Genomic DNA, 21,014 nt, shown 5'->3' with positions numbered 1-21,014 from the left:
CTGCTTGTCTGTTACAGCTGGGTACTGTGGGGGGAGATGCGCGAGCTATTCTGGGACGAGGCTCTTTTCTTTGCGGTCGCACTATAGCGCCATTTAGTTTCACTTAGGTAACATGAACTAAACTTATGCGCGGGCGATACAAATAGTATATTTTCACAAATTTAAATTGTCACAGGGAATTTTATGAAAACCTAATGAAAATGTTTTTAAATAATGCTATGAATTTTTTTTTAAAGTCAATTAAATTAAAAAAAAAGGAAAGTGCTTCGGTATCAGACAAAACCCCTACCGCACACCATGAAAGCTGGAACACCCACTAGTGGACAGTAGGGACCAGGTTGACTACCGCTGAGTTACAAGATGCCCCATAAAGTCCCACTACCCCGTGACAATTTTAGCTTTAAAGCCAGACACTTAACTTCCATACACTGATTTACAAATCATATTCACCCGTCTATTTTTCAAGCCAGCAGAAACTGGGTGTTAATTTTAAACACAGATCTTGTCTGTTTTGGAAAAACCACCAGATTCACTGGGGTTGGCTTTTTAAAAAAAATGATATTTTCCTCCCCATCTGTTGCCCTTTTTTACCCCCTTTGAGTCGGGAGGTAGGAAGCAGGGAAAGGTATTTTCCAATGCTGGTATTATGGGCTTCCCAAAGACTGCACGTTCTGTGTTTAAGAATAGTGGTTCCCCTTAGAACCCTGGGGTGGCTTTATTGGTCAAAACTGGTCACACAGATAAGATTAGAACAGTACTTAATCTGCAGTGCAGTGGTCTGCCTGGTTTAATCTGCTCTGGCAGATATGCTAATTCTGGACCAGGTTTAGACAGGGGTGTTCGTGATTTGTCAAAACTTGCCTCCTGCTTGGTTTTATAGCAATTTTATGAAAAGATTACAGCGATTACCCCCCCCCTTTCGCCCCCCCCACAACAAATCCATATTTCTGTTTTGGACCAACCATTAAGGGATTAAATGTCTGTGGAGATTCTCAGTCATCCAGGTCACGGTTGTCCCAAACAAAGGTGCTTTTTTCAAGAGGCAACTGGACTTTCTTCTGCAAACGACCAGCTTTCTGCAAATCCTTCTCTTCCCCACCATCCAGTCAGAGCTGAAGAAGCTGCTTGGGTGAGAAGTGAAAAGTCTTCAAACAAAAACCAGAAAGTCCAGTTGCCTCTTGCAAAAAACAAACAAACCCACCATTGGGACAGTAAGGGATTAAATCGTGTAACCCCTCCAAAGCAACCATTTGGAGTCGAGCATGCGCTTGATTGAAAGCATCGCCCTTCGCCCACAGCAGTTACCATAACATAGGGGTCTGCAAACCAGGCTGAGGAACTCTGGGAGTTGAAGTCCACAAGTCTTAAAAGAGCCAAGTTTGCAGACCCCTGCCATAACAGCAATAACCTAGACCAGGGGTCTCCAACCTTGGTCCCTTTAAGACTTGTGGACTTCAGCTCCCAGAGTCCCTCAGCCAGCAAAGCTGGCTGAGGAACTCTGGGAGTTGAAGTCCACAAGTCTTAAAGGGACCAAGGTTGGAGATCCCTGACCTAGACTTAAGCTTTACTTCTAACGGTGAGATTCCGCAGCGCCTCTCTGGCCCACTGCTCTGTTTCCTGGGTCCTTCTAGCCGCCGTTTGTCTATGGAAAGCACAATTTCCATAGACAAACGTCCTTTAGCGTTCTTCCGGTTCCTGAGGCGAACTTCCGGTTTATGGGGCTTTCTGCCCTCTGGCTTCAGAGTCCCCTGAGTGGGACAAGTTGAGGGAGGGCGGGTTTTTTTTTCCCCCTCCCCCTCGTCCCGGTGTTTCTGCCCCATAGACCGACCTATGGAGCCGCCTGGTCAGCCGAGAGGTCCCGGATCCTACGGTTCCATGGACGGGATGGTCGACAAGGTAGCTTTTGCTTTTCTCAATGGCGGGGAAGCGAAGGATCGAACGTGCGTGTGGTTCTCCCGCCTGGTTCTTCCATATCGGACGAGCAGTTGGAAGATAAGCTCCGCTGACCTTGAGGTTCTTGTGTCTCCCCCACCGTCCGTCCGTCCCCTCCCCGCGATTATAATGCTTGCTCTCAGCAGGATCCAGAAGGAAAGAAGAACACGCGGGATTAGATTAGGGAGCAGCGCCATCCCATAATACAAAATACCTTTGATGAAGGTATTTTTTCCCCCCTTTTCTTTTATGTACACTGAGAGCATATGCACCAAAACAAATTCCTTGTGTGTCCAATCACACTTGGCCAATAAAAAATTCTATTCTATTGTAGGTTTAGAGCAAGGAGTCCCAAAGGTGGTTTTGGCAAGAGGCAACTGGACTTCCTTGGTTTTTCTTTGAAGACGTTTCGCTTCTCATCCAGGAAGCTTCTTCAGCTCTGTAGAGTGTAGCTAAATGTCTATGGAGATTCTCAGTCATCCAGGTCATGGTTGTCCCAAAAGTGCTTTTTCTCCGAGAGGCGACTGGACTTTCTTCTTGTTGTTTTTTTGTGTGAAGGCGTTTCGCTTCTCATCAGAGGTGAAATCCTGACAGGTTCTGGAGAACCGGTAGCGGAAATTTTGAGTAGTTCAGAGAATTGCAAATACCACCTCTGGCCCCGCCCCAATCAGCAATTCCCAGCTGATTAGGAGGAAATAGAATAGAATAGAATAGAATAGAATAGAATAGAATAGAATAGAATTTTATTGGCCAAGTGTGATTGGACACACAAGGAATTTGTCTTGGTGCATATGCTCTCAGTGTACATAAAAGAAAAGATACGTTCATCAAGGTACAACATTTACAACACAATTGATGGTCAATATATCAATATAAATCATAAGGATTGCCAGCAACAAGTTATAGTCATACAGTCATAAGTGGAAAGAGATTGGTGATGGGAACTATGAAACGATTAATAGTAGTGCAGATTCAGTAAATAGTCTGACAGTGTTGAGGGAATTATTTGTTTAGCAGAGTGATGGCCTTCGGGAAAAAACTGTTCTTGTGTCTAGTTGTTCTGGTGTGCAGTGCTCTATAGCGTCATTTTGAGGGTAGGAGTTGAAACAGTTTATGTCCAGGATGCGAGGGGTCTGTAAATATTTTCACGGCCCTCTTCTTGATTCGTGCAGTATACAGGTCCTCAATGGAAGGCAGATTGGTAGCAATTATTTTTTCTGCAGTTCTAATTATCCTCTGAAGTCTGTGTTTTTCTTGTTGGGTTGCAGAACCGAACCAGACAGTTATAGAGGTGCAAATGACAGACTCAGTAATAATTAAATGGGGATTTTGCGGTAACCTTCTCCTGGAGTGGGGGTGGGAATGGAGATTTTACAGTATCTTTCCCCAGGAGTGGGGAGGAAATTGAGATTTTGCAGTATCTTTCCCCCAGGAGTGGGGAGAGAATGGGGATTTTGCAGTATCTTTCCCCTAGGAGTGGGGAGGGAATAGAGATTTTGCAGTATCTTTCCCCAGGAGTGGGGAGGGAATGGAGATTTTGCAGTATCCTTCCCCTGACACGCCACCAAGCCATGCCCACCAAGCCATACCTACAGAACCGGTAGTAAAAAAAATTGGATTTCATCACTGCTTCTCATCCAAGAATCCTCACCAGCTCTGACTGGATGATGGAGAATGGAAGGATTTATACCCCTTGCAGACAGCTGGTCATTTGTAATTCTTTTAGAGAGTCATTGAGGCTGCTTGGAGTTTGTCTGTGTCCTCAGAGTCACCTGAGTAATACAAATGGGTCTTGTAGTCTGCAGGTTTTCTGGAAATTCGTTCCTACTCCCACACCGTTCGAAGGGTGTTCATCCCAAAGTGCATAGCTAAATGTCTGTAGAGATTCTTAGTCATCCAGGTCATGGTTGTCCCAAAAGTGCTTTTTCTCCGAGAGGCGACTGGACTTTCTTGTTTTTTCTTTGAAAATATTTCGCTTCTCATCCAGGAAGCTTCTTCAGCTCTGACTGGATGGTGGGGAATGGAAAGATTTGTATTCCTTGCAGACAGCTGGTCATTTGCATCCTTTTAGAGAGTCGTTGAGGCCACTTGGAGGTTTGTCTGTATCCTCAGAGTCACCTGAATGATGCAAATGAGTGTGGAGCCTTCTTGGAACTGCTGAGTTCCAAGGAGCTGTGTTGTAGATTGGAGATAGATGATGTCGTATCCCTCCCCCTCTGTTTAGACAGGGCTGTTCAATTTTGACATAGATGGCCTCTTTGAATCCTTCCGTTCCCCACCATCCAGTCAGAGCTGAAGAAGCCTCTTGGATGAGAAGCAAAACATCTTCAAAGAAAAACCAGAAAGTCCAGTTGCCTCTTCAAAAAGCACCTTTCGGACAACCGCGACCTGGATGATTGAGAATCTCCATAGCTCTTTAGAGCAATTAAATAGCAGCTCAACTTAACTGCTATCCTGCGTTGATGGATCATTTTATGTAGACTGGTCTTTAAAAGGGTTCCAATATCCAGGCCTCCTTAGGACAGTAAATCAGTTGATCTATGTTTGGGTTGCAAACTAATATAAAAGATCTAGAATCTGCAACCAATCGAGGAATAAGAATTTAAGAAAGAGAATAACATACTAATATCAACATTATATTGATGGGTGGGTCGGATAGATGTGATTGGCAAGAGATGGTCCCTCAGATAACCTGTTGTGACCCAGACCCAAGTAGGTAGTAATCAACTTAGTCCATGGAAAAACAAACTTTATTTGAACAGCTGGGAATTACTTCATTCCCAGCGTCGTTCAACTCAAAGTAAAACAAATGCCTCCCAACACAAATTCCTCAGTTATCTAACAAACCTTAGTCCAATTAGGCAAACTGCCAAAGGCCCTTCCTGGCAAACGTCTAAAAGCCACAAAAACAAAGATGGAGACAAAGCAGAAGACGTAGCTACAACATCGTTTTCCGGCAAAGCTGAAACACCGTTGCTGGTCTGTTTTAAGCCTTATGGGAGGGGCCAATCATCTCTTGGCCCTACTCCCGAGTTGTCCTCTCTGCTTGAGCTGCTCTTGCCTTCTGGCAGCTCTTCTCATGCGTGCATTAGGAACAGGCTCCTCCTGTTCCTCTGCCTCACTACTAACAGTCTCTGGAGGCTCTGGAGTCTGCACCTCATTTCCCGTGGCCCTGGCCTCACCTCAGCCTCCGACTCCGTTGCCACCTCCGTAGGCTGCTGATGGACCACAACATGAAGGGCTTTAAAGGTGACAACCAGCACCTTGAATTATAATGTCCCTGGTATGCAGATTGTGTTAAAATGCTACTCTCGGATATTCACTATTATTTTTCATCATAGTATGAAAAGGTTATCTAAAATCTGTCTAAAACAGTGTTATAGCAAGGATGGTTGCAGCTTCTGTGGCATGCTGTAAGAGAAGAGCAGGCAGAGCTAGAAGGTGGAGTTAAATGAGTCACCAGTATGGAATAATTGTGTTACCACCAGAGAGTCAGCCCAGCCTCCCATGAATTCTTTTGATCCTTATCGAGTGCCAATTTAGCTTTGACCGTTAATTGACTAGATTCTTGTACAGAGCTAGCAATAATAAACTCTTCTGTACTTTGAACTCAGTGAATACTTCTGGTTATTTGCACCTAACACTTACTAACGCATTTACCACAGCGTGTATCTGAAAGTATACATGTACCATAAGGGGTTATACGTGCAAATCAAATGGTGAGAAATAGAAATTGTGCCCTAATTCCACACACCAGTTTTCTCTGGGGGATACAAATATGTCTACCAGGAACATGGTTTTAAATTTTTTTAAATTTTATTTGTTGTTGTTAGTTGTGAAGTTGTGTCCGACCCATCGCGACCCCATGGACAACATTCCTCCAGGCCTTTCTGTCCTTTACCATCCTCTGGAGTCCATTTAAGCTCACGCCTACTGCTTCAGTGACTCCATCCAGCCACCTCGTTCTCTGTCGTCCCATTCTTCTTTTGCCCTCAATCATTCCCAGCATTAGGCTCTTCTCCAGTGAGTTCTTCCTTCTCATTAGGTGGCCAAAGTATTTGAGTTTCATCTTCAGGATCTGAATTTTAATATAAATTTTATATACACTGTTAAAATCATAGGAAAACATTCTTCTTGGTGCTGGTATTTATTACAGCTGAGATATTTAGAACTGTAATGCTTAGTGTTTTATTTTTGTTTTCTTTTGAATAAAAGCACAAGCTAGATCATGCATACGAACTGACACCAGAAGAATACAGAGTAAGCCGAGAATGCATTAGAGAAAGCTTCTTATACAGATGTAAGTAAAATGTTCCTTGCTTGGGCTTTCTGTTGTTGAGCGATGTCCTCTCTTGCCAGATAATCAATAATTGATTTTATAAGTAATATAGTTTACATAGATGTACAGTCTATGTAAACTATATTACTTATAATATAATAATATAATATAATCACAATATAATAATAATAATAAGGGACGCGGTGGCTTAGTGGCTAAGACACTGAGCTTGTTGATCGAAAGGTCAGCAGTTCAGCGGTTTGAATCCCTAGTGCCGCGTAACGGGGGGAGCTCCCGTTATTTGTCCCAGCTTCCGCCAACCTACCAGTTTGAAAGCACATAAAAAATGCAAGTAGAAAAACAGGGACCACCTTTGGTGGGAAGGTAACAGCGTTCCGTGCGCCTTTGGCATTGAGTCATGCCGGCCACATGACCACGTCTTGTCTTCGGACAGCGCTGGCTCTTCGGCTTTGAAACAGAGATGAGCACCACCCCCTAGAGTTGGGAATGACTAGCACGTATGTGCGAGGGGAACCTTTACCTTTACCTTTTACAGTCCAGTTAGGTTACTGGGTTATGCTTGTTGGTGAGGGGACACGTCCATATAATGCTCACATCAGCGATCCGTTGGGCTTACAAAATCATCCTTCAAGAATGGGAGTCTTACTCCAAGATGGTGGGAAAAAATCTAGCACCAGTTATAAAATATGTGTGGGTTCAGGGCTGTGTGAAAATATTTCTGTGTCCCACATTGTAATGTAGTATATGTGTCTTAGGATTTATGCAGTAGTGGAAGAGATGATTGTATATTTTTTTCATGTGAAACAGGATTCAGTTCTCCTCTCCGTTGTTGAAGTATAGAAACTCCTGAGTTACTTCCTAATAGTGAGGACAATTAACCAGTGGAACAGCTTGCCTCCAGAAACTGTGGGCGCTCCACTACTGGAGACCTTTAAGAAGAAACTAGACAGCCACTTATCTGAAATAGTATAGGGTCTCCTGCTTGAGCAGGGGGCTGGACTAGAAGACCTCCGAGGTCCCTTCCAGATCTATTCTATTCTGTATAGCTCCGATTCCACCCTTTGTGCCAACACATCTATTATGCTGAGCCACAGACTCTCATTGATAGATTACAGTGACTGGATTCCCACAACCTGATAACCTGAATTAAGTCACATTATGGCTTAGCAAGTATATCAACCCAGTTTGTGTGTTGTATTTTTATTTCCTCTTTTCTCCTAGAACAGGGGTCGGCAACCTTAAGCTCTCAAAGAGCCATTTGGACCTGTTTCCCACAGAAAAGAATACACCAGGAGCCACAAAACTTTTCCTGTGCCTGGCTATTTCTTGAGCAGCCACAAAACTAGCATGTGTAGTCGAATTAAATGTTCTTTTTTCTTCTGAAACTTTTCTTTTCTTGGACTTATCCATGGTTGGCTTTCCAGGGGTCGAAAAGCTCAATAAATTGCGTGCTGGCAGGTGTCACACCTTGGTGGTTGTGGCACATATTTTGAGCGCCTGGGAGCCGCAGCAGAGGGATGAAAGAGCCACATGCGGCTCCAGAGCCGCCAGTTGCTGACCCCTGTTCTAGAAGCTAAGAAGAAGGTAGACATTTCCAGAAGCTTAGATTTAACAACTAAGATTCTTACAGTAACTCTGAAATAATTTGAGTGAGAAGTCATCTAATGGTCAGAGAAATATTTGTACTTGGTTTCCCTTGCTGTTGACTTGAAAGTTTTCTGATTTGTACTATCTTAAAAATATTTACAGGTTTAGTGTTTGTTGCTCAGGATGTACTGAAATTTCAGCTCCCCACGAATGTTCATTTTCCTCCACTTTTCTTAGGTTTGCCCTTCTCAGGTTTTGCCATTATGATCACCCATATATTAGTTCGTAAAGGTACGTTCCGAATACCTTTAAATTTGAAAGTCTGCCATTTTTCATTTGTATTATTTTGCCTTCATATACTGGTCTTGATTGTAGCATTTTTATATAATTTTTTTTTTCTTAAAAAGCTGGTGAATGAAATGCTCTGCTGTTATTGAACCAGTATCTCAGAAATAATAATAACAACAATAACAACAACAACAACAACAACAACAACAATAATAATAATAATAACAACCAGATGAAACCATTGATCACATATTGAGCTGTTGTAAGACAATAGCTTAGACCGATTACAAACAACGTCACAACACAGTTGCTCAGATGGTCCACTGAAACTTGTGTCACAACTACCATCTGCCTGTAGCAAAGAACTGGTGGGATCATAAGCCTGAAAAAGTGATTGAAAATGAGCATGCAAAACTACTGTGGGATTTCCGAATACAGACTGATAAAGTTTTGGAACACAATACCCCGGATATCACGATTGTGGAAAAGAAAAAAGTGTGGATAGTCGACATTGCTATACCTGGTGACAGCAGAATTGATGAGAAACAACTTGAAAAAGTCACCAGATATCAAGATTTGAGAACTGAATTGCAGAGACTCTGGCATAAACCAGTGCAGGTGGTTCCAGTGGTACTCGGCACACTGGGAGCTGTGCCTAAAGACCTAGGAAAGCACTTAAAAGCAATTGGTACTGACAAGATCACCATTGGTCAGCTGCAGAAGGCCACCTTATTGGGATCTGCTCGCATAATTCGCCGATACATCACACAGTCTTAAATGCTTAGGAAGTGTTCAACTAGTGATCTGTGATACAAAATCCAGCATAGTTATCTTGTTTGCTGTGTATACTGTCATTTTGTGTAAATAATAATAATAATAATAATAATAATAATAATAGATTTAATTTTGAATTCGATTCATAGTCTGGAACTGGTAAAAACAGTTAAAAGTCCTAACCAAGCTCCTAAGAGCTGTGAAAAGTAGTGTCTGAATATATAGACCGTTCCGAGTAAGTATTTTTGCAAAGTCAGTACTCAAGTCTAATACGTTCAACATTTCCATGTATCTAGGCAGCCCTTTGGGTATTGCTCCAAGGGTTCCTATTACTATTGGTGCAACGATTGAGTTCTTCCTCCACAATTGCTCAACTTCAATTTGCAGCTCGTGATAGTTCGTTATTTTTTTCCAGCTGTTGTTGTTGTTATCATTATCATTACTATTACCTTGCAATCTGTATATCTTAACTCAGCGGTTCTCCACCTGTTGTCTGCAGACCCCTGGGCTGATTTCATCACGGGGTCCAACCAAGGATTGAAGACATTTTATGATTTAAAGTTGGAGTTAAGCCTTGGGGGGGGGGTCTGTGGCCCCAAAAGGTATTTAAAGGCGGTCTGAGGTGAAAAAAAGGTTGAGAACCGCTGTCTTAACTGATACACGGTGTTTAGAAATTCTGGAGGGGAAAAAATCATTCCTAGGTTGACATATTTTGCAAACCTTTAACGATGACTTTTTAAAATTATATGTCTAATGGGGCGGGGGGGAAAGAACCTAAGTCAGGGGTCTCCAACCTTGGTCCCTTTAAGACTTGTGGACTTCAACTCCCAGAGTTCCTCAGCCAGCTTTGCTGGCTGAGGGACTCTGGGAGTTGAAGTCTACAAGTCTTAAAGGGATCAAGGTTGGAAACCCCTGACCTAAGTGATATAAACATGCTAAAAGTGAAATAATTGCCTGGCTGTTTTTTACGTAACAGTTTTGTATCGTAACTTTCCTTTCCCCTCCCTCTTAATGTTGTTTATCAGGAGTCCTTACATCTCATCCAAAGTTCGGCGCTGTACCAAAACTGACATGTGAGTTTTCATTCATATCAGACTTCCCGTTGTACCTAATGGCTGAGAGTTGAGGGTGAGGATTCTCATTATTATTTAATAAGAGAAAATATTATGGATCTTTTAACCAATGCTATAAGAAATGTAGGAGGGACATGGTGGCTCAGGGGCTAGGACGTTGAGTTTGTCGATCGAAAGGTCGGCAGCTCAGCGGTTCGAATCCTTAGTGCTGCCATGTAACGGGGTGAGCTCCCATTACTTGTCCCAGCTTCTGCCAACCTAGCAGTTTCAAAAGCACATAAAAATGCAAGTAGAAAAAATAGGGACCACCTTTGGTGGGAAGATAAGGTCCGTGCGCCTTTGGCGTTGAGTCATGCCGGCCACATGACCATGGAGATGTCTTCGGACAGCGCTGGCTCTTCGGCTTTGAAACAGAGATGAGCACCGCCCCCTAGAATCGGCAATGACTAGCACGTATGTGCAAGAGGAACCTTTACCTTTACCTTCATAAGAAATGTGGCATGGGAAGCAGGTCAACGTAATAGGACAATTGTCGTGTCCCACCCTCCACTCCGACAAACGAGTCAAGGAAGTCCGTGGCAAACTTGGCAACGAAGCCTCTGCAGCTTGCCAAGTCCCTTCGAGGTTTATCAGGGCAGGCAGGAGTCCAAGTTGTGACTTCAGCGATAGGGTATCAGCCAACTCGATAAGACTTTGCTTGACTCAAGGTTGGAATGCCAAAAGCAGGTCCTTTATATAGGCTGTGGGGTGTGGCTCCATGACTCAGCATTTATCCCACCCCTCCTTCAGCTGGCGTCGCCTCTCAGATCTCCGGAAGTGAGGGTCCTCCCACTCTGAATTGTCTTCAGCTGGATCTGCTGTCAGTAATTCCAGCACCTGGCTGGCTTCCTGCTCACACGCTGTATGAGTGAAGTTTATCGGGCTTGTCTGTTCACTCCTGGAATCCTCTCCGGGCATGGGGCCAGGGCCGGGGGCTGGAGGCATGACAGGCCGTTCATCTTCATTATCAGACTCGGAGTCTGATAACAGGCCCGGTTGGAGACGGGAGGGGCCCGGCTGAGGAGAGGAGGGAGGACGAGTCACAACAACAATAGTACCAAGATTCAAAATTCAGATGCCCGTGGCCTGTGTAAACACTGTCTATTTAGCAGGGCCTTAAAGGCTGTTTTACTCATTGATCCCTCCGTTAAGTTTCAGATTGTTCATCAACCTTTAAACATTTGGTATATGAAAATAATTTAATAAATAGTAAATGAACTAATAGTCCTATTGCTAATAATAATACCAAGCCCTTGATACAGTAGTATTGGGGGTCAGCATAGGATCCTGTTCGATAGCAATGATATAAAATGACACATGGACAAATGCCACCGTTTTGGCTTGCAATCCAACTGTCGATAGAAATGCACAATTTTCAGCATTTTGTGTGGCTGAAGTCGTCAGGCATGTCATCCTTTACACCCCTGAAAAAGACATCTATGTCACTGTCTGAGACTATATGCAGAGTGAAGTGCAGGCAGGCAGGCAGGTAGATAGATAGAACTAGTCCTCGACTTATGACCACAATGAAGCCGAAAGTTTCTGTTGTGAAGCGGAACATTTGCTAAGTGAATGTTGCCCTCTCTTATCCCAGTTGTTAAGGGAATCACTGCAGTGGATCAGTTAGCAACCCGGTTGTTAAGTGAATCAGGCTTCCCCATTGACTTTCAGAAGGTCTGAAAAAGTGATCACATGACCTCGGGACACAGCGACGGTCATAAATATGAAACCATTGCCAAGCATCTGAATTTTGATCAGGGAGGCTGCAAAAGTCGTAACTCTGAAAAAAATGGTCATAAGGTGCTTTTTTTCAGTGCATTGTAACTTTGAATGGTCACTAAATGAACTGTTGTAAGTCGAGGACTACAGATGGATGGAAGGAGGGATGATGGACAGATAGATTTATTTCTCATTTTCCTTAACTTCTGAAAAAAACAGAAATACAAATAGGAAAAGTAGGAAAACTATAATATAACCTTGTCCATGTAGACTTGTCTATACTCCTAAACTATAGCAAGGATTTTGGCTCTAGATTTGTAAGATCTCATCAGGAGTTTATCACCGCCTTGTTGAAAAAGAAGAGAGAGAATACTGTTTGCTTAAAAGTCACTGGTAGTTTACTCTGTTGAATTAAAAATAGATCTGAATGTTTTGTTGCTGACCTCTTTACTTAGAAAATTTGCAAGTTCTGCGTTGTGTTGTCATAAAGAAATGGAGGGGAAATGCTTAGAAAATTAAAAGTGTGCTTTAAAGAAAGAGATTGTTTTTGTGTGTGTGACCTTTCATGGATCCCATTTTAACTGTGTTGTTTTGTTTAAAATGTCATTTTTGTCAAACATCTTAAAAGAATATTTGCCTTCCTTTGTAAATAAGTTGCAGGAATCTGTGGATGGTTTGCTGGCAAGATATCCTATATAAATGTATGCAAAGAGAAATTTATGAACCTAAAGGATTCCCCCTTGGGAGAAATGTTGAAGAATGAATCACGGTAAGAATTTTTATTTAGATTTTCATTTCTAGAAAGAAAACCTGTTTTAAAATAACAAGGTCACTGCATACTGCTGTATACTTTTCCCATTACAATTATACAGGACATGTCTTCAGAAAAATGAGTATGGTCTACATATGAGTGGTATCGGCTTGAATTCTAAGACCTTTCAAAAACTATTAAATTGTCAGTTTCTTTTAGACTGGGACAACATCAACTGGGTGATAATACCGATTGTGTTTGTTTCCCTTTGTTTTAGAATCAGTAAAAGAAGGTTGTGAGTTTAAAAATATAGACAAATAGAAACATTGGGCATTTATTCAAGTCTTTCAAAAGATAGTCTTGCTTGAAAGAGAAGATAGTTGGAACATATTTAAGAATAACATTGCCAAACTTCAGTGTTTAAACCTTGTCTTCCTAGAGCAATGTTTATGCAAAGTACTTTTATGGAAGAATAGAATAGAATAGAGTGGAGCGGAGCAGAGCAGAGCAGAGTAGAGTACAGTAGAGTACAGTAGAGTGTAGAATAAAGTAGTGTGGCGTAGCATAGCATAGCATAGCATAGAATTTTTTTATTGGCCAAGTGTGATTGGACACACAAGGAATTTGTCTTGGTGCATATGCTCTCAGTGTACATAAAAGAAGAGATACGTTCATCAAGAATCATAAGGTTACAAAGTTACCAAAGTTACAGTCATATAGTCATCAGTGGAAGGAGATTGGTGATGGGAACGATGAGAAGATTAATAGTAGTGCAGACTTAATAAATAGTTTGACAGTGTTGAGGGAATTATTTGTTTAGCAGAGTGATGGCCTTCGGGGAAAAACTCTTCTTATGTCTAGTTTTTCTGGTGTGCAGTGCTCTATAGCGTCGTTTTGAGGATAGGAGTGGAAACAGTTTATGTCCAGGATGTGAGGGATCTGTAAATATTTTCACGGCCCTCTTCTTGATTCGTGCAGTATACAGGTCCTCAATGGAAGGCAGGTTGGTAGCCATTGTTTTTTCTGCAGTTCTAATGATCCTCTGAAATCTGTGTCTGTCTTGTTGGGTTGCAGAACTGAACCAGACAGTTATAGAGGTGCAAATGACAGACTCAATAATTCCTCTGTAGAACTGGATCAGCAGCTCCTTGGGCAGTTTGAGCTTCCTGAGTTGGCTCAGAAAGAACATTCTTTGTTGTGCTTTTTTGATGACATTTTTGATGTTAGCTGTCCGTTTTAGATCTTGCGATATGGTAGAACCTAGAAATTTGAAGGTCTCTACTGTTGATACTGTGTTCTCTAGTATTGTAAGAGGTGGAAGTACGGAAGGGTTTCTCCTAAAGTCTACCACCATTTCTACGGTTTTGAGTGTGTTCAGTTCCAGATGGGACTTCAGATTGTTTGAATTGTTAAATTAGCAGCATGGATGTTAAAGTGAATCTGGCTTCCCCGTTGACTCTTGCTTGTCAGAAGGTCGCAAAAGGGGATCCGATGACCCCAGGACACTGCAACCGTCATAAATGTGAGTCAGTTGCCAAGCATCTGAATTTTGATCACGTGACGATGGGGATGTTACAAAGGTCATAAGCGTGAAAAATGGTCATGAGTCACTTTTTCCAGCGCCGTTGTAACTTCGAATGTCACTAAATGAATTGTCGTAAGTTGAAGACTGTATTGCAGTGTCCCCGGGGTTATGTGGTCAAAATTAGGGCATTTTTTTTAAAATTTACATTTATACCCCGCCCTTCTCCGGAGACTCAGGGCGGCTTACAGTGTATAAGGCAATAGTCTCATTCTATTTGTATATTTACAAAGTCAACTTATTGCCCCCCCCCAACAATCTGGGTCCTCATTTTACCTACCTTATAAAGGATGGAAGGCTGAGTCAGCCTTGGGCCGGGCTTGAACCTGCAGTAATTGCAGGCTGCTGTGTTTAATAACAGGCTTCTTACCAGCCTGAGCTACCACGGCCCTTTGCTTTACAATCATGGTGATTTGCTTAACAACTGTTGCAAAAAAGGTTGTAGAATTGGACACAATTCATTTAATAATTACCGTATTTTTTGGAGTATAAGACGGAATATAAGGCGCACATCAGTTTTTGGGGAGGAAAATAAGAAAAAAGCTGATTGGCAGGTGGATCGGCCTCCCAGAATACCCCCAATCAGCTGTTCCCAGATGTGAATTTTAGCAACAGGTTCCTTGGTTGTGAGCTCTGTGCTTTGCTTTTTTTTTTTTTTTTTGCTTTTTTTCCCTGCCTCTGAAATTTCTGAAACTCTGTTTGGGGGCTTCTTTTCTGAAGCTCTGTTTGGGGGCTTTTGGGGGAAACTTATTTCTGCCTCTGAAAGCCTCTGAAGCTCTGTTTGGGGGCTTCTTTTCTGAAGCTCTGTTTGGGGGCTTCTTTTCTGAAGCTCTGTTTGGGGGCTTCTTTTCTGAAGCTTGTTTGGGGGCTTTTTTTCTGAAGGTCTGTTTGGGGCTTTTTGAAAATCTGTTTGGGGCTTCTTTTCTGAAGCTCTGTTTGAGGGCTTTTTTCTGAAGCTCTGTTTGGGGGCTTTTTTCTGAAGCTCTGTTTGGGGCTTTTTGAAACTTATTTCTGCCTCTGAAAGCCTCTGAAGCTCTGTTTAGAGGCTTTTTCTGAAGCTCTGTTGGGGCTTTTTTCTGAAGCTTGTTTGGGGCTTTTTTCTGAAGCTTGTTTGGGGCTTCTTTTCTGAAGCTTGTTTGGGGCTTCTTTTCTGAAGCTTGTTTGGGGGCTTTTTGAAAATCTGTTTGGGGGCTTCTTTTCTGAAGCTCTGTTTGAGGACTTTTTTTCTGAAGCTCTGTTTGGGGGCTTTTTTTCTGAAGCTCTGTTTGGGGGCTTTTGGGGGAAACTTATTTCTGCCTCTGAAAGCCTCTGAAGCTCTGTTTAGAGGCTTTTTTCTGAAGCTCTGTTGGGGGCTTTTTTCTGAAGCTTGTTTGGGGGCTTTTTTCTGAAGCTTGTTTGGGGGCTTCTTTTCTGAAGCTCTGTTTGGAGGCTTTATTTCTGAAGCTCTGTTTGGAGGCTTTTTTTCTGAAGCTCTGTTTGGGGGCTTCTTTTCTGAAGCTTGTTTGGGGGCTTCTTTTCTGAAGCTCGTTTGGGGGCTTCTTTTCTTTTTTCAGGCTCTGGAACCTCCATTTGAGAAGCTGGCCAGGGCTACATTCAGAGTATAAGACCACCCTCTAAAAGGTGTGTCTTATACTCCGAAAAATACAGTGCCACACTTAGCAATGGACGTTCTGGTCTCAATTGTGTCCATAAGTCAAGGACTGGTCACAAGTCACATATTTCAGTGCCGTTTTAACTTTGAACGGTCACTAAATGAACTGTTGTAAGTCAAGGACTACCTCTACATATCAATGCTCTGATTTTTAAAACCAGCAAAGAACTTGCCATCTCTCTTTCTCCACAGATCCAGAAGTCAGCGCTCTGAATTTTCAAGAGCATCCTCCTTTCCTGAAAGGGCACCAGCCACGGACACAGCACCGAGTTCGAAGTTCTATGAACCAGTCCCGTTCAGTTCTTCCATGAATGAATCTACTCCGAGCGGAATTACAGACAGCATCCCTCAAGGTAGACTCCTGCGGTTATTTTAATACTTAAGCCCTCTTTCAGTTATTTAGATATGAAATATCAGTGCATGTTAAGTAGCAGCTGTTGTAACCCAGGCCCAAGTAGGTAGTAGTTCGAAAACAAACAGACTTTATTAGAACAGCTGGGAATTACCTCATTCTCAGTGTCATACAAACTAAATCAAAACAAATTCTTCATAACACAATTCTTCAATCTTATCACCAACCATGGTCTAATTAGGCAAACTGCCAAAGGCTTTTCTTGGCAAAAGTTCAAAAGCAGAAGACACCGACAAGAAATAAAGGGAGCAAGACAAGGAGCAAGGCTATCAACGTTGTTTTCCGACAAAGAGCCCAAACATTGTTGCTGGTCTTTTAAGCCTTATGGGAGGGGCCAATCATCTCTTTGCCCTACTCCTGAGTTGTCTTCTCTGCTTGAGCTGCTCTTGCCTTCTGGCAGCTCTTCTCATGTATGCCTTAGGAACAGGCTCCTCCTGTTCCTCTGCCTCATTACTGTCAGCCTCTCGAGGCTCCGGAGTCCACACATCACTCCCAGATGGCCCTGGCCCCATCTCTGCCTCTGATGCAGAGCCCTCATCCGGGCCTTCCCCAGCCTCCAGGACTGGCCCATGTTCTTCCTCAGCCTCATCCCTGTCCAACTCCGTTGCCAGCTCCTCAGGCTACTGGCAGACCACAACAGCAGCACTAAAATATTGTAAAGGTAGTCCTTAACTTACAACAGATCGTTTAGTGACTGAAGTTGCAGCGGCATGGAAAAAAGTGATCCTATTAAATTTATTTGGTGGGGCGGGGGATGGGGTGGTATCTCTTCTTCACTTTTAAGAACCTGAGCCTCTGGAAGAAGCCCCTAAAAAGAAGAGAGTCACGTACGAAGAACTCAGAAACAGAAACAGAGAAGGACATGAGGCTGGAACAATGCAGAAATCCGAACTCCGAACAAGCCCATTACCAATAAAGGAGAAAGGTAAATATTCGGCGGGGAACGTATTTGGAAACAGGAAACTTTTTGAGGATTGGAGAAAAAAAATACCGTGTTTTCCCAAAAATAAGACTGGGTCTTATTTTCTTTTGCATCCCAAAATAAGCACTAGGGGTTATTTTCAGGGGGGTCTTACTCCATCCCCTCCCCTTCAGCCCCCGCTTCTTCTCCTTGCTTGTGGTGGGGCAGGAGGCGAGGCAGCATGCCAGCACCACTGTCATGAGGCGGGGGAGGGATGGAGCTGCCCCATGTGCCCCGCACTGACTTACCTCAGGGCCCCCGCAGCCAGGCCATCCATGCCCCGTGTTGTGACCCAGGCCCAAGTAGGTAGCAGGAAACTCAGTCAGTGTAAAAACAAACAAACTTTATTAGAACATAGTCCAAACTAAATTAAAGCAAATTCCTCCCAACACAAATTCCTCAGTCTTATCACCAACCTTGGTCCAATTAGGCAAACTGCCAAAGGCCTTTTCTTGGCAAAAGTTCAGAAGACATCGATATGAAACAAATGCAACAAGACAAAGCTATCAACCTTGTTTTCCGGCAAAGAGCTCAAACGCCGTTGCTGGTCTTTTAAGCCTTATGGGAGGGGCCAATAATCTCTTGGACCTATTCCCAAGTTATCCTTTTTGCTTAAGCTGCTCTTGCCTTCTGGCAGCTTTTCTCATGCGTGCATTAGGAACAGGCTCCTCCTGTTCCTCTCCCTCACTACCAACGCAGAGCCCTCATCCGGGCCTTCCCCAGCCTCCAGGACTGGTCCACACTCTTCCTCAGCCTCATCGCTGTCTGACTCCGTTGCAAGCTTCTTAGGCTGCTGGCGGACCACAACACCCCAACACTTGCCTCACTTTGCAGCCATGGCACCAGCAGTCCACTCAGCCTCCTGCTCCATTGTGGTCATGAGCAAATAGAAGAAGTGGGCTGGTGGCCACGTGGGCTCCTGCTGCACATGGCTGTTGGTGCTGCCACCGCGAGGCAAATGTCAGGGCGTGGATGGCCTGGCTGTGGGGGCCCTGAGGTAAGCCAGTGCGGCGCACATGGGGCGGGTCCACCACCATCCCACCTTGCCTTGTGGCCACAGCACCACGAGCAGTCAGATGGGATGGATGGCCAGCTGGCTGTGCAGGCTCTTAAGTTTTGGGGATAGGGCTGTACAGGCATAAAAATATGCTAGGTCTTATTTTCAGGATAGGTCTTATTTTCAGGGAAACAGGGTAGGTCAGGGGTCTGCAAACTTGGCTCTTTTTAGACTTGTGGAACCTTCTTGGATGAGAAGCGAAATATCTTCAAAGAAAAAAAACAGAAAGTCCAGTGTGCCTCTTGGGAAAAAAAGCACCGTGACCTAGATGACTGAGAAGCTCCATAGATGTTTATCTATCTTTACTGTAAACTGAACCCAAATGTGAGAGGTTAGATCAGAGGTGGGGAACAATGGGCCTTTTATAACTTGTGGACGTTCAATTCCCAGAATTCCAGAGGCAGCATAGCTGGCGCAGGAATTCTGGGAGTTGAAGTCCACCAGTCATACAAAGGCCATAGTTCCCCATTCCTGGGTTAGACCTAGAGCAGGGGTCTCCAGCCTTGGCAACTTTAAGACTTGTGGACTTCAACGGCTGAGGAACTCTCGGAGTTGAAATCCACAAGTCTTAAAAGAGCCAAGTTTGCAGGCCCCTGGGGTAGGTAAAATGAGCAAAGGAGGAATAACTAGATGTTCAACCCACCAAAAAATTAAACATCTTTCTGAGATGATGGCTTTAGCCTAATAAATGTATTTGGGTTGGGAGAGATTTATGCCACTCACTTGGGCTAGGAGGAGAGGAAAAATGAAAAAGCCCCAACTCCAATTAAAAACTCCGAGGCAAGCATTTCTAGAGTAGGTATACTGGCACATCCACGCTTCCAGGGGGTTTTTCTGAAGAAAATAAGGAAGATTAAAAAGATGGAAGAACCGGTAAAAAAAAAAAAAAAGCCAGACAGATGAAGAAGTGATAGGGAAAGTTTTAGAGCGTGCCGAAATGGACAAATTAACAAAAGAAATTAAAGAGAAAGAAGAGACAGATTATTATATAATCGGGAACAAATGGTATGAACGGCTTGAGGTTAGAAATAAAGGAAAAAAATAAAGGGGAGAAATTAGAAATGTACACTATGTAAATAATAAATATATAAGAATCTAGAAAAGTAAAGCTATTAGTGTTAGATAATGTAATGTAAATAAAGAAAATGGGATAAGAAAAAAATAATAATAAATTAGATATGGGAGGAAAGATATAAACGTGAAAGAAGACCACTAAGAAACGTTGTTTAAAAATAGGAGATATTTATATGTTATATGTTGTGTGTGTGTCAGATTGTGTATCACAATAAAACAATAAAAAAGATTTTTTTTAAAAGCCCTCTGCTTTAAGGGGGAAAAAAATCATTTTGCTATTTGCCAGCGATGATCTTCTTTCAATTCTATATTTGAAATCAACTTTTAAAGAAAAATTTATGAATGCAAAGACTTGTTTTGTTCCGTTTATTGTGATTAAAAAAATGAAATAGGCAAGCCAGTAAAATTATCTCTGCTTAAAAGAAAATGTGATTGATGGGGGGAAATGTAAAAATTGAGTATCTTCTGCCTTTTTATACATAGTTTAAGGCAGGGGTCTTCAACCTTGGCAGCCCGCGGGCTCGATCTGGCCCCCGGGCCTTGAGTTTGACACCCCTGCTTTAAACCTAGTGAAAGCAATGGCTATACAGTAGAGCCATACAATAGCATTGGCATGTTGGCCAACAGTGTTGAGTGTTAGATCCCGCTGTTTCAGCACGCAGTCCCCCAGGTTCTTACATTTTTTGGTAAAATGGGAGACAAGCTTAGATCTTATGTACACGACTGTCTTCTTTCTTTTTCCCCCTCTTTTTAGCCAAGTTAAATAAGTATGGAGACGTTTGGGAAGAGTGAAAATTTTGAACTTCCTCAAGACCCATCTTTGCTTCATTATTTCAGCTTAATCAGTGTTGGTCAAACGGCTGAACGTTCTACTGAGAAATGGAAATGTAATACAGCTGCAATAAAGATGATTTGTTTTCCATTTTCATTCATTTCTTCCCCCCTAAAAGAGTGTGTTTCATGAAGTTGTGTGTAAATGGAAAGTGTCTTTTGCTTTGGACCCAGAACAGAAGTTCTGATGAATAGAATAGAATTCTTTATTGGCCAAGTGTGATTGGACACACAAGGAATTTGTCTTGGTGCATATGCTCTCAGTGTACATAAAAGAAAAGATACCTTCATCAAGAATCATAATGTACAATACTTAATGATAGTCATAGGGTACAAATAAGCAATCAGGAAACAATATCAATATAAATCGTAAGGATACCAGAAACAAAGTTATAGTCATAAGTGGAAGGAGGTTGTTGTGCCTCGCCCGCCCGCCTCTCCGCAGCCAGGCCCCTCCCATCTCCACTATCTGAGCCAGAGTCTGATAATGAAGAGGAACGGCCTGGCATGCCTCCAGCCCCGGCACCATGCCCAGACAGAATGAGCAAACAAACCTCCCTCCTACAGCGTGTGAGCACGAAGCCAGCCACATGCTAGAATTGCCGGCAGCAGACCAGGAGGACGGGAAGACACAGTGGACGGATCCCCGCTTCCGGAGAATGGAGAGGCGACGTCAGCAAAAGGGAGGGGCAGGCCTGGATAAGTGCTGAGTCATGGAGCCACACCCCATGGCTTTCTGGCATTCCTTGAGTCAAGCAAAGTCTCATCTGGTTGCTGAAGTCACACCTTGGATTCCTGCCTGCTCTGAGAACTCTGACAGGAATTTGGCAAAGCTGCAGAGGCTTCGTGGCCACGCTTGATACAGACTTCCCAGACCCGGCTGTAGGAGGAGGAGTGGGACACGACAGAGGTGGGTGGTGGGAACGATGAGAAGATTAATAGTAGTGCAGTTTTAGTAAATAGTTTGACAATATTGAGGGAAG

At 43.1% G+C, this 21,014-nt stretch overlaps 1 protein-coding gene across 1 annotated transcript; it reads left to right on the top strand.

Annotated features, from left to right (window-relative positions):
- Positions 1 to 1,694: 1,694 nt before the first annotated feature.
- Positions 1,695 to 20,128, top strand: OCIAD1 (OCIA domain containing 1). The gene is made up of 8 exons (XM_058192645.1): positions 1,695 to 1,896; positions 6,148 to 6,232; positions 8,057 to 8,110; positions 9,907 to 9,954; positions 12,367 to 12,481; positions 15,889 to 16,049; positions 16,893 to 17,033; positions 19,955 to 20,128. Exons 1-8 carry the CDS (start codon positions 1,831 to 1,833, stop codon positions 19,990 to 19,992), a joined length of 708 nt encoding a protein of 235 aa, XP_058048628.1. The 5' UTR covers positions 1,695 to 1,830; the 3' UTR covers positions 19,993 to 20,128.
- Positions 20,129 to 21,014: the final 886 nt, after the last annotated feature.

The sequence above is a fragment of the Ahaetulla prasina genome, chromosome 8 (genome assembly GCF_028640845.1).
Source record: "Ahaetulla prasina isolate Xishuangbanna chromosome 8, ASM2864084v1, whole genome shotgun sequence".
In the NCBI taxonomy this organism is placed as follows: domain Eukaryota; kingdom Metazoa; phylum Chordata; class Lepidosauria; order Squamata; family Colubridae; genus Ahaetulla; species Ahaetulla prasina.
The sequence above is the reverse complement of the archived record's forward strand: the minus strand, read 5'-3'. Positions and strand labels throughout refer to the sequence as shown.